General features: G+C 44.8%; 1 protein-coding gene across 3 annotated transcripts in view; it reads left to right on the top strand.

Moving 5' to 3' along the window:
- CCDC102B (coiled-coil domain containing 102B) overlaps positions 1 to 15,635 on the top strand; it is a 408,868-nt gene that overhangs the window by 352,035 nt on the left and 41,198 nt on the right. For all 3 annotated transcript variants that reach the window (XM_085604165.1, XM_085604166.1, XM_085604167.1), the window contains one exon: positions 3,966 to 4,074. In XM_085604165.1, the coding sequence (XP_085460291.1) occupies positions 3,966 to 4,074 (109 nt within the window). The remainder of the gene's footprint in view (positions 1 to 3,965; positions 4,075 to 15,635) is intronic.

The raw sequence follows: 15,635 nt of genomic DNA on the forward strand, positions 1-15,635 counted from the left end.
TTTTTCGGATTCCGACCGCTTCCATTCAAACAGGTAGCGCATTAGTGCAGCTTGAAAGTAAAGTTGGAGGTCACGGATGCCGAGGCCACCATCCTTGGGGGGGGAGGGCTGCTATGGAATGTTTCAGCCGAGGTTTGCGGCTTTGCCATATAAATTGCGCCAGCTCTGATTGGGTTTTCTGGATTGACCCAGTGGGCGGGCGAAGTGGTAGGGTTTGGAATATGTATAAGATCTGGAGCAAGATGGTCATCTTGGGGGCCGGTACTCTGCCCAGCCAGGAGAGTGGGTAGTGTTTCCATTGCCTTAGTTCTGAGCGGATGCGTGCCCATAGTTGGGCATAATTGGTGGCGGCCGTTGCCGGGATAGAGGGGGCCAAATTAATTCCAAGATAAGGGATTGAGTCTTCGGACCATTGCCCCTGGAGACATGCTCGAGATGAGGAGGACAAGGTCGAGTGCAACGGATTTGTCCAGATTTACTTTAAACCCAGAGGCTAGTGCAAAGCGTTCCAACTCCAGAAAACAGGCTTCCAGAGCCGAAACCGGATTTGAGAGAGAAATCAGGACGTCGTCCGCGTATAAGTTGATAGTGTGTATGTCACCCCCAAATTTAACCCCCGTTATGGAAATAGTTTCCGTATTTGCAGACCCAAAGGCTCCATATAAAGCGCAAAAAGAATGGGCGAGAGGGGACACCCCTGTCTCGTTCCTCTACTTATAGGGAATCGGGAAGACGTGTGGCCATTCACTCAAATCGTGGCTGTGGGGAAATGATAACAATTGAAGATGTGTGTTTTTAGTATATCCCCCATACCCACTTGTGTGAGAACCCGCTCCAAGTAGGGTCAGTGCACTCTATCGAAGGCCTTCTCTGCGTCAATGGTGAACAGCATAAACTCCCCCTGTGTCCGGGAGGCCTTCTCTGCAAGGTGGAGGGCTCTTTTGGTGTTATCGCTTGTCTGGCGTTGAGGGATAACCCGATTGGTCGGGGTCTATTAACCCCGACATGTAGGGCACCAGGCGATTCGCTAAGATGCTAGTGTATAATTTAATGTCGATGTTAAAGAGAGACATATGGCGGTACGCTCCCCAGCTGGTTTTGTCTCACCCTGGTTTTGGTATAACCACTATGGAAGCTTCAAGCATGAAGAGCTTGGTCAGGATTGGGGCCAACTGTGCACAGAATGTTTTATAGAATGCGGCTGAGTAGCTGTCAGGTCCCGGTGATTTCTCTACTTTGAGGCGTGAGATGGCCACTCTGACCTCTTCTGTTCTTATGTCTCTTTCTAGGTGGTCTGCCTGCATCTTAGTTAAGGTGGGGAGGTTGGCTTCCGCCAGGTAAGCTTCGCCATAGGCATCATCCAGCGGCATTTCTGTGTAGAGTTGGGCGTAGAAGTCCCGGAAGGTCTCAGTGATCTCATGGTTCCTCTGTGACCCTCTTGCCATCTCCCTGATGAAGTTCCTGAACCCCCTGTTTCTGCCTGGGGTCCCGTAGTTTACGGGCGAGGAGGCGCTCACACCTGTCCTCCCCGGTGTAGTAGGCATGACGCAGCCAGAGGGCTGCGAACTCCGCCCTGTCCTGGTTTAGCGCAGCGAGTTGCTGTCTCATGGCCTTTACCTGCCTCCACACTCTGGGAGCCCCGGTCCTCTGGTGCATCTACTCTAGTTCTTTCATCTTTTGCGTAAGCTTGTCCCTCTTCCACCTGCGTTCCACTTTTTTTGCCGTAGAGATAGCTATAAATTCCCCTCGTATAACTGCTTTTAATACTGCCCATTGGGTCGAGAGAGAAGTGTTGTGATTAGAGTTATGTGAGAGGTAGTCTTTGATGGCGCACTGTAGCTGCTCTACAACATCCGCACGGTGTAAGTGAGGGTCGCACAGGCGCCAGTAACGTATAGGTCGTTGGAGGGGAGGAAGAGTGAAAGTTGCTGTTACTGGTGAGTGGTCTGACAGAGAGGCTACCCTCCCTTCACACCATATATGCAGGTGTGGTGTTCGCAGGGGGTAACAGGCAGCCTAGCTGGCGCTCCTCCGGCACATTCCCCCCAGACAGTCACCTCCGCGGGCCCCCGCAGTCCCCCTCCGGCGGCCGCTCTCCTTACCCTATGTTGGTGCTTGGGCGTAGGGTGCTGACTCCCCTCATGGTCAGCACCCGTGGTCTGGTATTGATTTTCGTCTGGAAGGAGGCCTGTGCAGCTCAAGGATTTGGGCACTGGGACTCTCCGTCAGGAGGTGCCTCACAAGTACCTCAGAGGCTCCGCATCTGCCGCACAACGTGGCAGGAGTCGGGCCTCCCCTCCGGTAGCGCTCTGGGCCTGCCGTCGCTCCCCTCTCGGCCCCGGGGATATCCAACCCTCACCGGGTGAGTTCCGATAGGTAGGGGCTCGCGGGCGGTAGCTGTACCGAAGATGAGCGAGCGCGGGGCAGGCCGTGACCCAGGCTGGGGTCTCACGCAGCCGCCGGGAACCTTGCCTGCTGGATAGTGTGGGGTCCGGCCTGTGGGGGTAGCCCCCTCCACCCATTGCCATCTCAGGAGGCAACGGGGCTCTGTTGAGTAGCAGGCGGCAGCGGCCGGGACCACGAGGATTGCTCCTCCACTTTGTTCGGCAGTTCCGCGCTCACTACGCACCCACTGACAGCCGGGAATGGCCTGCAGTCTCTGTTTGAGATCTGCTTGTGGCACCCGGGGAGTAGATCTCCGAGCCCACTGGGCGTCTGCTGGAACCCCGGCCACTCCGGACAGCAATGCGGTGCTCGGCAGGGCTTGCAGTGGTGATACTACTCGCCTTATCTTACATCAGGGCGGACTGCAGGCAGGAGCTCGTTCGCAGCACATCCTATCGTGCCGCCATCTTGGCCACACCCCCCAAGAGTACATTTTAATGAATACTATTCTATTCTATGAAGCATTTTTAAAGCGCATAGCTACCCGCTGGCATCTCGGCACTGGAAGTGAGGCACAGAATCGCTGTGAAAGAGTCACATTTTAAGTTACTTCTGAAAAGGAAGTTTCTTTTTGATTGAGCAAAGAGAGAGTGGAAGGTTGTTCCCCAATTGCTGCATTGTATGTGAAGGAGGGTCCTCCATATTTTGCCCTCTTGATGACAGGCACCTTGACAGGATGGGCATTGGAAGAACACAGGGATCTGATAGCATGATAGCAGAAAAACTAAAATCCAATCAGAAGAACTGGAGAAATGATATTAGAATGTTTTCAGTGAAAATAGCACCTAGAGGCCCAAAGCACCACTCTCGGTGTCTTGTTGCGTTGGACCAGGGGAAAGTCACAAGTTCTGGAGACTGCAATGGAGCGCAGGTCAGATGAAGGGACCAGTTTAGTCCAGGTGAAAAGTTACCTTCTGAGTCGAGCAAAAAGTCCTATTTTGGAGAGGGCGGTGAGGAGCAGGCTGAGCCTTGTGAGGAAGATATTCAAGATTTGCTGTAATACTATTATTTCTTTGTGCGTCTAACTTGGGACATGGCAAACAGATACATACCTTGATCCCATTCATGCCTGGTCAAATTGCTAAAGTCAGACTGCTATTTGCTCGTTATTGATTTAGAATGCGTTGCCTATGCCCAATTAAAAGCAGTAAACACTATTCTAATATAATTATTCAGAAGCCACTAGACTTAGGTTTTAGGATTATTTAGATAAATGGACAAATGCATGTTACATTATCTATTGCTATCTGGTGAAGACAGTACTAAATGTAGCTGAAGACAGACAAGGATAGTTTCGATTTATTTAACCTTTTCTCTTTATTTGTGCCATTTGATACTTTTATTCTAATGTGTCTCTGGCTAATGAAGTAATCCACAGTTTGTTAAATTTCAGTTTTGCATTTGAACATTTTTGTTTTCAACGTTGACAGCTGCTTGCTTCCCAACAATTATTTTTGAAGACAAAAAATAAAAATAAATAAACAACGTTTCAAATCTTCACCACATATTTCTATTTTTAGATTACGAGCAACTCTGGAAATGCGGATTAGGAAATTGGAAACTGAACTAACTCAGTGGAAATTGAAATATGAAGAAGCTACGAGATCTAAACAGGATTCTCTAAAACAGGTAGACAAAGCTTAATGTGTGCAGAACTGTGAACACTAGTGTGTTTTGGACGATTTCAGGGAATATCCAGTTCTATTTAAATATGCATTGTGGCTTTTATGAGCAAGAGTATAATTTATTATGGACAGGGGGTCAGATTTATCAATCTTTCACACAGTGCAACGCAGCAAGCCACCTTGCTGTGCTGCGTGAAAGGGAAAAGGCAGGAAGGCGCCTTATTTACCATTATACGGTGCACTACTGGCCTTTCCTATCGCTAGTGCGCTTTTGGCTGCCTAGCGTCAATGCAGACAACCTTGCGTCTTATTACAAGGGTGCCTGGGTTGTAGGCAGGTTGGTTTTTGTGCAGGAAGGTAAATCTGGGAATGCACCATAATCCATGGGTGGATGCATGGGAACACTTATGCTCCACCCATGGAACGTCTCGTGCCGCAGAGTAACGCATGGCAGCAAATTATGCTGCCTTGCTTTGCTCTAGATTTATCAAGCGATGTAGGCTGTGTGGCTTGATAAACCTAGGTCTTGCGTCCCCCTTGCGCTTCCTTGCATGCCACAAGGACTTCTCAAAGCCCCGATAAATATGGGCCAGGGTATTTTCATAGATAATAGCGTTAGGTTACTACTGCACCTAAAATTCTTCCTAGCTTAATTGCTTTAGCTTTTATTTCTCTAAAATAATTCGTTATTTGAGCCAGCAGTACTCATCTGACACAGATATATTTAGTTTTATGTGTACAGTTTTTGAATGGATACATAATTCAAAATATAATCACTAACAATAGTATAAGTCTATGTTCTATGCGAGTCACTGCCAGAAACCAACGGGATCCCCTAGTCCCATTGATAGTCCACTGGCGGTTCATCCATAGGAGCATAGGGGCGTACACACTTCACCATCACCTGCATCTCACACAATCACACATTTTCCCTTGCACGCTTTCCTCTCACCTGTTTAGGGGCAGGGGTGTGACAGAGCTCTCTCTCCCAGCATCACAGTAGTTCAGTGGGATGACCTGAAGCTGTTAACCGAACTGCAAATCTCAGATTGGCCAGTGTTTTTACTGTGGCCAGCCTGACATGCACTGTTCAGGTTTCTGCAATCAACAGCTTAAAGGAAGCTGAGAAGCAGAGGCACATCCCCGTAGGTGTCCGATGGAGTGTTGTGTTTGCCTGCTCCTGCCAATACTAGCACTACTTATATGCTGTTTAAGATTTTAAGCAAAATGAGAGCAGGGCTTGGGTTGGCTCCAGTGTTTTTGTCCAGAAACCAGAGAGAGGTAGGAGGAACATCATGTGGGCTGCAGAACATCATCATGCAAGGTAAGTTGTTTTTTAAAGGGTTGAACGTAATGCTTTATGTGACCCATCACTTTCAATATGTAGCAGCCACCACTGTGAAAGTGTTATTTCATTTTCACTATAGTCTACTTAAGTGGTTACATGCACCCACTGGCAGAAGCGCTGATAAACTTTCTAGTAGTGCCTTTCATACCAGCACAGATGACACTCAGCTCTATGTGGGCTTCTGATGAGACAAGTTTGAGGAGCTGGCTCGAAAAGTGGAAATCCATTTCAATCTTGCTGAATTCTAACCTGCTCTAATTCAATACATACAAAAGAATTTAGGGGAAGTAGTACTAAAGGAGAAAGTTTTTACATTTTCAAGAAATCATGCAGCGCGGCAACCCACATTGCAGCGCTGCGGGATAGGGAAAGGACTTTTTTTACATTATATGGCACACACTTGTCTTTTTCTTGCACTGGCAGACAATGTGCTGCCTAGCGCCAATGCAGGCACCCTTGCACCATGGTGAAAGGGTGCCTGCATAGTAAACAGTGTTGTTTTGGTGAAAAGGGCCACCTTCCTGCACAAAAAGAATCCTCTGAGGCAATTTCCTCTTTCTATGTGTGCTGCAGAATTCAGAACACATTGAAAGAGGAAATAACGAGGAGAAAGAAAGATATTTTTCCTAGTTATGCCTCACCTGGGGAGGCAAAAGCATTTTGACGCATTCCCAGGTCTACCGGTAATGGTAAATCTGGAAATGAGCCAAAGTCCATGGGTGGATGCGTGGGAACACCCATGCTCCACCTGTGGAATGCCTCCCTGGGACAGAGTAACGCAAGGCAGTGATTGTTTTGCTTTACTCTAGATTTATCAAGCTATGCAGGGCTACGAAAGGTGGCCTTGTGTGACTTGATGAATCTAACTCAGCGGGCGACGCAACTCTTTGATAGATATGCCTCTCATATAAACATTTTGTGAATATACTCTCTCTATTTTCTCCTTCTGTTTCCAAACAAGAGTTTGCACAGAGATTAGATTTATGAGTTGTGTGATAATGATCACAAACACTATGGGGCATATTAACAAGGAACAGGGAAAATTACCGCTAAGGGCGCTTAGCGTTAATTTTTTAACGCCCGCTATCGCTGGGTAATATCGCCTAGTTATCGCGTTATTAACAACGCTCACTGCCTAGGCGATAAAAAATCCAGCGATAGCGGCATTTTGGGAGGTTATTGCTGGTAATGCAGCGATAAAAGTACAAGGATAGGGATATCCTTGTTGATAGCCCATGGTGCATTTAGCCAATCCACCTCCCATTGGATTACATGGCTAAATCTGAAAATTAGCAGACGTAAAAAAGCAGCGTTAACCGTGGTTAGCGCTGCTTCTTTTGTCTCTAACAGGGTTAGCATGAAGCTTGATAATAGGAGAAATGTCGCTTAGCGACATTTCTCCTATTATTTTGCTCTGAAACGCCCACTTTGCATCTCATTAGAGATGCAAAGGGAAGCGTAGTGAAAAAGGGTGCTAACATGCGATTTTGCATGTTAGCACCCTGTTGTTGATAGGGCGATATTTTTGTCTCCGCTTCTTTGGCTTTTAAAGCCGAAAAAGCAGAGATAAAGCCCTTGTTAATATGCCCAGTTGAAGTTAGAGGGTGAACAAATTGTGCATGGTCCCTTCATTCAAAGAATGAGAACATAAACAGACTATACACCTAATTCTAAAAATGCCACCATTTATGCGAGTGTACCAGACATATTGCACACCCCTGCGGTAAAGCAGCTACATATAGATATATATCAGAAAGCTGAGGATGCCTAGATATCAGTAACTTTAAATTAGATGTTACTAGAGAAAAACGCTCAATATAAGCGGCTTGACTTCTAAGGCACCAACCAAATATAATAATTATATGAGCTTTAGTGAAGAATTTCCTTCAGGACACTAATAAACCTAACCATATAAGAGGCATATAGCTATCACACTTCCTAAAGTATTCTGTAGAGTAATGAAGCTCAGTTTGATGGGAATTGTCCCTTGACATTTAGAACAGATTTAATATTGTATGATAATTTATGCAGTAGTTTGGAGTTGCAAAAAATGTGCTGCCAAATTAATGCTTTCCAAACTTGTTTAATGGTAGGTGGTCTCAAAAAGGTGACGGTGCATACCTTTAAATTGTTATACCAAGAGTTAAAGGATATGATTTAAGTTATGGTCTTATCCTTTGTTAGTCTGTGTGACTCTCTGGTATTAGAAACTCACTTAGCAAAAAGTACTTTGACTACCAAGAACTAAAGAAAGAAATGTGTTTAGTCATACTCTTAAAACCAGCAGCACTTACCAATGTTCTTTACTGATAACGGCCATGTTCTGTATGACCAAGAAAATTAAAGAACATTTTAGTGCACGAAAATAACTATCCTTTTGTTTAAACAAAGTAAATGGAGAGCGAGGCAAAGAGTAGCACATCATCCCTGCAAATGAAACACACATACAAGTGGCAGCAGTCAGCAAGTACTTTGGGGCTCATTTATGAGCCCCTGCGTCACTTTTGCGCCGCCGGTGCGCCACTTTTTGTGACGCACCAGTGGCGTAAAACATGTGCCATGTTGCGCCATATTTACAAAGTGACGCATCTAGGTAGATGCGTCACTTTGTAAACCCCTGCGCCACATTATACCTGCGCCAGGTATAATGTATGCAAGGGGGGCGTTTTGACGCAACAAAGGGTCGTAGAAGTGACGCAGTGAAATCTACGAGATTTCACTGCGCCACTTCTAGGGTGCAAATGCGTCAATTTCTTGCGCCTGCCTCAAGGCAGGCGTAAGACTGACGCAGACCCTTTCACATGGGGCTTGCCCCATGTGAAAGGACACATTGCTGGAGTTGCGTCACTTTTGTGACACATTCCAGCGATGCGTCACTTTTGCGCCTACAGATACGTCAGAAATACTGACGTATCTGTGACTCCTTGCGACATGATGCGTCATACTGTAAATATGACGCATCACTGGAGTCGCAGGGAGGGCGCAGTGAAAAGTGGCGCATCACTGTTTTCACGCAGTGATGCGTCACTTTTCATAAATGAGGCCCCGAGTATCTAGGAAATATGCTGTGTGCCCTATTCATCACATAGCTGGTAGAACCTTGATCCAAAAAGCACACAGTGTGGGAAGTTTCATTTTAGCATTCTACCATTTAGCACTAGGATGCAAGCTGTGTAGTTTGAATTTAGTGCTATCGTTTCTATATCAGCCATCTATTCAAAATCCAAATTTGGAGGTGATAGAAGGCCTATTGCCTAATAGCATTTCTTGATGCTCACACATACTCCATCATATTTTCACTGTTAGGCCAAAATACTAAAATAAAAATGGCTGAGGGTAATCTAAATTGGCTTTTTATGCCTTCCAACACACAAAACAAGAGTGTCGATTCATATGCTCTGCATGCCCCAGTCAACATGTTTCAGCACTCAAATAATTGTCTACTACAGAGAATGCGCATTTATCAGGATTTTTAATCTATGGCTCCATTGAAAATCAAGATTGACTTTAGGACCCTATGCAATGATCGCTCAAAAGTATATGACAGGTTCTTCATTCATAAGCCGGCACAAAATGATTATTATTCTGTTTCTAGAGTTGTTTCTATAGTATTCACAAGTGTGTTTGGTTTAGTTTAGCTAGAAGACAAGATAGCATATAATGTTACATGATGCACCATTTTTTATAAAGGAACTGTATGTTTGGTACTTTTGTATGTATATTAACTTGTGATATTGATACAAACTTTTTCTGGCAACGGGCAAATTAGTTGGTGCTCCCCACCCTGATGAGGCTTGAGGAAGTATTTGAAAATATAATGTTCATATCCTACGCTTTCAGTTTATCAGGAACACGACCATGTTTTTAGCCACATCACACTGAGTGAGTGAATGAATGAATAATACATTTCTATAGCACATAACTTCATAACTGGGGGGCCCAGCGCCTGTCAAGGTGGTCTAAGATTGAAACTGTTTGATTTATAAACTTTGTTTATTAACATTTTATAAAATACCAACATCTCACGTTGAAGAGAAAATGCAGCAGAGAAAACGTATAATACTGATCTTGTGAGTAAAATAAAGCAAAATCAAAAAACAATTAAACACAAAATTAAAAAAGCAGCAATCTACAATCGTAATATCAAATATCTGGCTACTAAGCAACGCTCAGCATTCCATTATACACAAGAGGCAGCAGTCTAGCCCCCCATTCCCTGCCCAAACAGTTAACAGCAGAGGATATATTGAGTGCAGCAATGATGTCTATCATCCATAGAGTATCATGTTGTAATATGTACCCGTCAGTCTAGAGCACAACAATTAGACAGAATAGCTCACAGAATTTGCCCCGGATGTCACCACAGTGTTAGCCTCCCCAGGGTCAGGAGAGTCAGAAACATCCTCCTGCATTGACTTTAACCATTCCAGAAATGGCTCCCATATGTTTTTTGGCCTGGAAGCAACAGGAATCAGCTCCCAAAAGGTCGATAAGAGAGTATGACTAAATGCGACGTCTGAAATCCAAGCTTTAATAGTAGGGGCTCCCCTTTCTCCCCAGTGTATAGATACCCTGCATTTAGCCATGAGGAGCAGCAATGCATGTAATTTATGGTGTGCAGCCTTGGTGTCTTTACCATAGCCAAGAAGGCCTATTACTGGGGTCAGCTCATGAGGTGTACCTAGAATATCGTGTATCTTATTAAAAATGTCAATCCAGTAGGCAGAGATAGGCGGGCAATTCCTGGCCATGTGTAAAAAGGTGGCAGGAGAGTAGCCGCATCTCCAACATTTAGAATCTGAATGTAGACCCATACGGGACAGTTGACAAGGGGTTCTGTAGAATCGGTGAAGATGTTTGAAGTTGGCCACAACACAAGACCTACTCCTTGTCTGTAACCTGCTTGTCTAGTTCAGTATTCCAGTCTTGCTGTGCCCTAGGTATAACTATAGGTGACGAGGTCTGCATAGAACAATACAACCGAGTTATGAGTCTGCGGGGGCAGTACGAGGTTATTAATTGTTCGAGAGCTGGCAGCTGTGCAGGCGGGTTTGGAAATGAAGAATGCAGTTGCCAACACATGGCTTTAATTTTAAAATAGAGGAAGAGTTCCAAGAAATATCTCGGGTTGGCAGTGCTTATATCTGGCCGATCACGAAACTCATCCTCAGGGTACAGATCTGCAAAAGTCTCAAGCCCCATTAAGGATGCCAGTGCAACATTTCCGCCCTCGCACATGGCCGGGATCCGTGGATTTTAAGACAGGGGGACTGACGAAGCATATAATGTCTCCAGTCCAGCTCGGAAGCGTAAGCGTTCCCAGGCCCACCTCAGGGTCTCGACTGTGTCTATACCATCCCGAGGCCAGCTGTATTTTTTATACACGGCTACCCGTAGGTGGACAGGGGCTGCCATATCTGTGGTTAACAGCTACATGGGGCTGGAATGGGACCGGTGTACCCAGAAATGTAAAAACTGTGCTTGCGCACAATATACATATAACGGCATATCCGGAGCTCCCAGCCCCCCTTGCGTCAAGGGGAGGGTCAGTATCTCCTAGCTCACACGAGTCTGCTTCCCCGCCCACAGCAATGAAATCATGAAAGATCGAATTGTGTGAAAGAACGACTGTGTCAATGGGAGCGGTATGTTAATAATTAAATACAGGAACTTGGATAACACTTTAATTTTCACTATAGCTTCTCTGCAACGAGAGAAAGAGGAAGTTTATTCCACACCCCGATTTTACCTTACAGCCAGTTTACGGCACTGCCAAAGTTCAGATTTCATATTTCCTGCATCTCACGACTCAGCCAGATGCCTAGGTATTTTACGGGCCCGTCTGCCCATTTTAGTGGAAATTCTTGATCAAAAGGCTGAGAAGCCGACGTTAAGGGAAACAGGGTCGATTCAGATTAATTTATGAATATACCTGATAAGCCACCAAATTTTGTGAGTTCTCTAAGTAGTGATACAATGTTGGTCCCTGGTTCAGTTATATATAATGTCATGTTATCAGCATATAACAAGATCAGCAATCCTCTAGTGCTGAACCCCAGTCCTCTGGCAGTGTGATGTTGATGTATCCTGGCTGCTATAGGCTCCATCGCTATAGCAAACAGCAGCGGGGACAATGGGCAGCCTTGCCTTGTCCTGCGGGATATAGGGAAGGAACTGGAGATCAAGCCGTTCATGCATAACCTCACAGACGGTCTTGTATATAATAATTTGATTAGCGCTATGAAGGTGGAACTCAGACCCAACCTCCCCAGGATGGTCAATAGATAGGGCCATTTTAGGGAGTTGAACGCTTTTGTTGCGTCAAGAAACACTGCAAGAGCTTTAGTGTTTGGGTGTAGATAATGTAATACTGTAAAGAAGGTTCAGAGGTTGTGTGCAGTAGATCTGCCAGGTATAAATCTGGATTGATCAGGTCTCGCAATTAGGGGAAGCAAGGGCTGTAATCTATTGGCCAGCAACTTCGCGTATATCTTGGCATCGATATTAAATAGGGATAATGGTCTGTATGAATCCATCTCCTGACCAGACTTGCCTGGTTTCAATAGCGTGAGTATTATCGTGTCACGCAATGAAGACATCCAAAAGTTGGGGTGCTAGGATATCTGCGTTCGCTTTATAGAACTCAGTAGTTAACCCATCAGATCCAGGGGCTTTGGCTGCCGGGACACTGCCAATGACCTGAAGAATATCTTGAACCGAGAAGGGCTTGTCTAAATAGTCATTTTAAGCCTTACTAAGGCCATAACAGCTCTATAGATTCAAGGAAGGGCAAAAGTTCCTCTTGGTCCGTGCAGTGAGTGGTTGTATATAATTTAGTATAATATTTTTGAAATTGCTCAAGCACCTCACGAGGGCCTCTAATGTTTTTGGAGTTTTAGCCATTTATTTCGGATATATAAGCAGTCGTGCCGCACAATCTTAATATATTCAGGAGGGTTTTCCCCGGTCGATCACCTTCCCCATAAAGCCTAGATTGTGTATATTTCCCTAAAATGGTTGCCTCCCTTTGCGCCTTCTCCTCAAATTCAGATATGAGCTCCCTGATTCTCGGTAATATTGTAAGGTCTGTAGATTTAAAATAATAGGACTCAAGTTCCTTAATACGGGTTTCCAAAGAAGTTAGCGTGTGTCTGATAGCCTTGAGTACCCCTGCATGCCTGGATATGTACTTACCCCTCACCACCACCTTGAAAGCCTTCCATAATATCGCGTGTGTGTTATCGGACCCGGTATTTGTTTAAAAAAATTCTTCAATGTCTGTATACATTTCTTCTCTGAAGGCTTGATCAAGTAAGGAATTAGGGGCCAGCCTCCAACTGTAGGGGTTGTTCGGAACAGTCACCTGCAGCAAGCATGGGGCATGATCAGAGAGTTTTCTGGGGCAGTGTGTGCAGTCAGAGGTCCAGGCTGCAATGTTGGGAGATTCCAGCCAAAAATCTAGTCTCAACCAAGCCCCGTTGGCGTTGGATGCCTAGCCCTCCAAATGTCAGTAAGCTCTCCCTCATGTAGTAATGCTCTCAGGGCCCCGCTAGCATTGGAATGTAAACTACGAGACACACCCCTCCTATCTAGTGTATCCCTAAGTATGGCATTGAAATCTGCACCCCATATTATCGTGTCACAGGCTATAAGTTGAATACTGGCACACACTTTCCAAAACAAATCAGGGCAGTCTGTGTTGGGGCCATATACGGCTGCTATTGTCATCTTTACTTCTTCCAACAGCCCGCAGAGTATCACTAACTACCCTCGGGTCTGACCGTGAGTCTATTGTTGCCAGATCAGCCCTTTCTTGAGCAGACTGTCATTATGCTTTTGTACATAAGATTTTTGATACTTCTCAACTTTTGTCCTTATATCTTGCTCATTTATTGCTTTCTTGCCCCCTCTACCCATCCACGCAGGAACGGCGATGGAACATGGTGACCTGCCCTTCAATAAACAAAAAGGGGTTTCACCCGTTACAGAATGCGGTGTTATCCTGTAATTCCATAACATGTTTTTTATATCCTCCTTCCAACAACCGTTATTTTGGAGAGACATCTGAATGCACTCGCCAATCACACGATTAAAGCGTTCAATTAATCCATTTCCCCTGGGGTGATAGACAGGAGTTTTAGAATGTCTTATACCCCACCTTTTGAGAAACTCAGAGAATTCACTAGACGTAAATTGTGAACCATTATCAGTGAGAATTTCCGCAGCACAGCCCTCTCTACGGAATACTTCCTCACAAAATTCAATAATGTTAGTGGTCTTAACCTCCCTGACAAATGTTACTTCCGGCCACTTGGAAAAATAATCCATCATTACAATTGCATATCTGTTGCCCAAACCCAATATGTCAAATGGACCTCTAATATCCATTGCCAACTTCTCCCATGCACGTTCTGGCCACTTAGAGTGATGGATGGGACTCTCTTGTACCGTATGAGTTTTATCACTTCGCGAACACGCAACACAATCCCTCACAAATCTCTCGATTTGTCTGTCCATTCCTGGCCACCAAAAGTCATTCCTAGCCTTCCTTTTCATTGCAGTCATTCCCCCATGTCCTTCATGCAATAAATCAATTAGTTTTGGTCTGAGGGAACTGGGCACTACCAACTTGTCACTTCTCCTCAGAACGCCATCTACTACGGCTAATTCACTCCAAACTTCTTTGTACTGTAATAAATTCTCATGAAGTTTCCACCCATCAACACTGGGTAAACACTCTAACATCTTCTTCATGACACTATCTGCAAGCATAGCTCCCTTCCATTCCTCTTCGCTAATAGCTTGACACACTTCAGACAATTTCGCCACAACCCAATCATTCATCTCATGATCCAAATCCTCATTGTCAGGTTTGTCCACCGGAAGACGTGATAAGCAGTCTGCATTGATGTTCCTCACACCGGGAACATATTTCACACAAAAATCATATTCTTGTAAACGATAAATCCACTTAGCTATCCGAGGAGAAGCTTTACCTGCTCCCGAAGTGGAAAACAAATCTATTAGTGGTTTATGATCTGTATGTAATTCGAAACTCGTTCCCCACACAAAGTTCCGGAAGTGTTGTACCCCCCACCAGCATGCTAACGCCTCTTTTTCGATTGCCGAATACGTGCTTTCTGCTCCCTTCAATGTGCGTGAGGCAAAGGCTATCACCCGTTGCTTGCTATCATGCACCTGCATTAAAACTGCCCCAATGCCATAGCCACTAGCGTCTGTCACTATTATACTTCTGTCTTTAGAATTAAAAGGTTTCAAAGCAATGGCATTTGCAACTGCTTTTTTTACACCCTCAAATGCTTGCTGACACTTTTCAGACCACTCGAAATGTATTCTTTTCTTCATAAGTTCTTGCAAAGGAGAGACACATGTAGAACATTTATGAATAAACCTCGAGTAATACTCTGCTAAGCCTAGAAATGATCGTAATTGATCTTTATTATGTGGAATAGGTGCATTTTCTAGGTCTTCCACTAATTGAAATTTTGGTTTGACTCCCTCTGGTGACAACGTGTGACCCAAGTATTCTACTTCAGTTTTGCGGAATTTGCATTTCTGTAAACCTATAGTTAGTCCCGCTTGTTCTAATTTGCTCAACACCGTCTCTAGAACCTTATCGTGATCATGATTATTAGCAGCCCAAACCAAAATGTCATCTTGAAACACTAAAACATTTGGATCATCACCTAGTATATTTTGCATAACCCTCTGAAACACTGCCGATGTCGAAGCTAACCCAAACGGCATGCGCACAAATTGGAATGCACCTTCAGGTGTGATGAATGATGTTAGATGTTTTGATTCCGAATGAAGCATTATTTGGTGGTAGGCACTCGACAAATCTAGTGTGGAGAATATGTTACCACCCTCTATTGTTGATAGCATTTCATTTATGTGTGGTAAAGGGTGACGATCGATCCATATGCACTGATTTAGGTCTCTCAAGTCCACACACATGCGGATACTGCCATTGGGTTTGCGTGCAATAACAATGGGACTTAACCAATCCGAGGCCTCAATGGGTTCAATGATCCCTTCTATGCATAACCTGTTCAATTCCTCTTTGAGAGGACCTCTAAGGGCCAAAGGAACATTTCTCACTTTGTGTACCCTGGGGACAGTCCCCTCTTTCAAAATAATACGATGTTTGAATTTCTTCAAACATCCTAATTCTTTTTTGAATAGATTCGGAAATT

Source organism: Triturus cristatus, chromosome 5_1 (genome assembly GCF_964204655.1).
Source record: "Triturus cristatus chromosome 5_1, aTriCri1.1, whole genome shotgun sequence".
In the NCBI taxonomy this organism is placed as follows: Eukaryota; Metazoa; Chordata; class Amphibia; order Caudata; family Salamandridae; genus Triturus; species Triturus cristatus.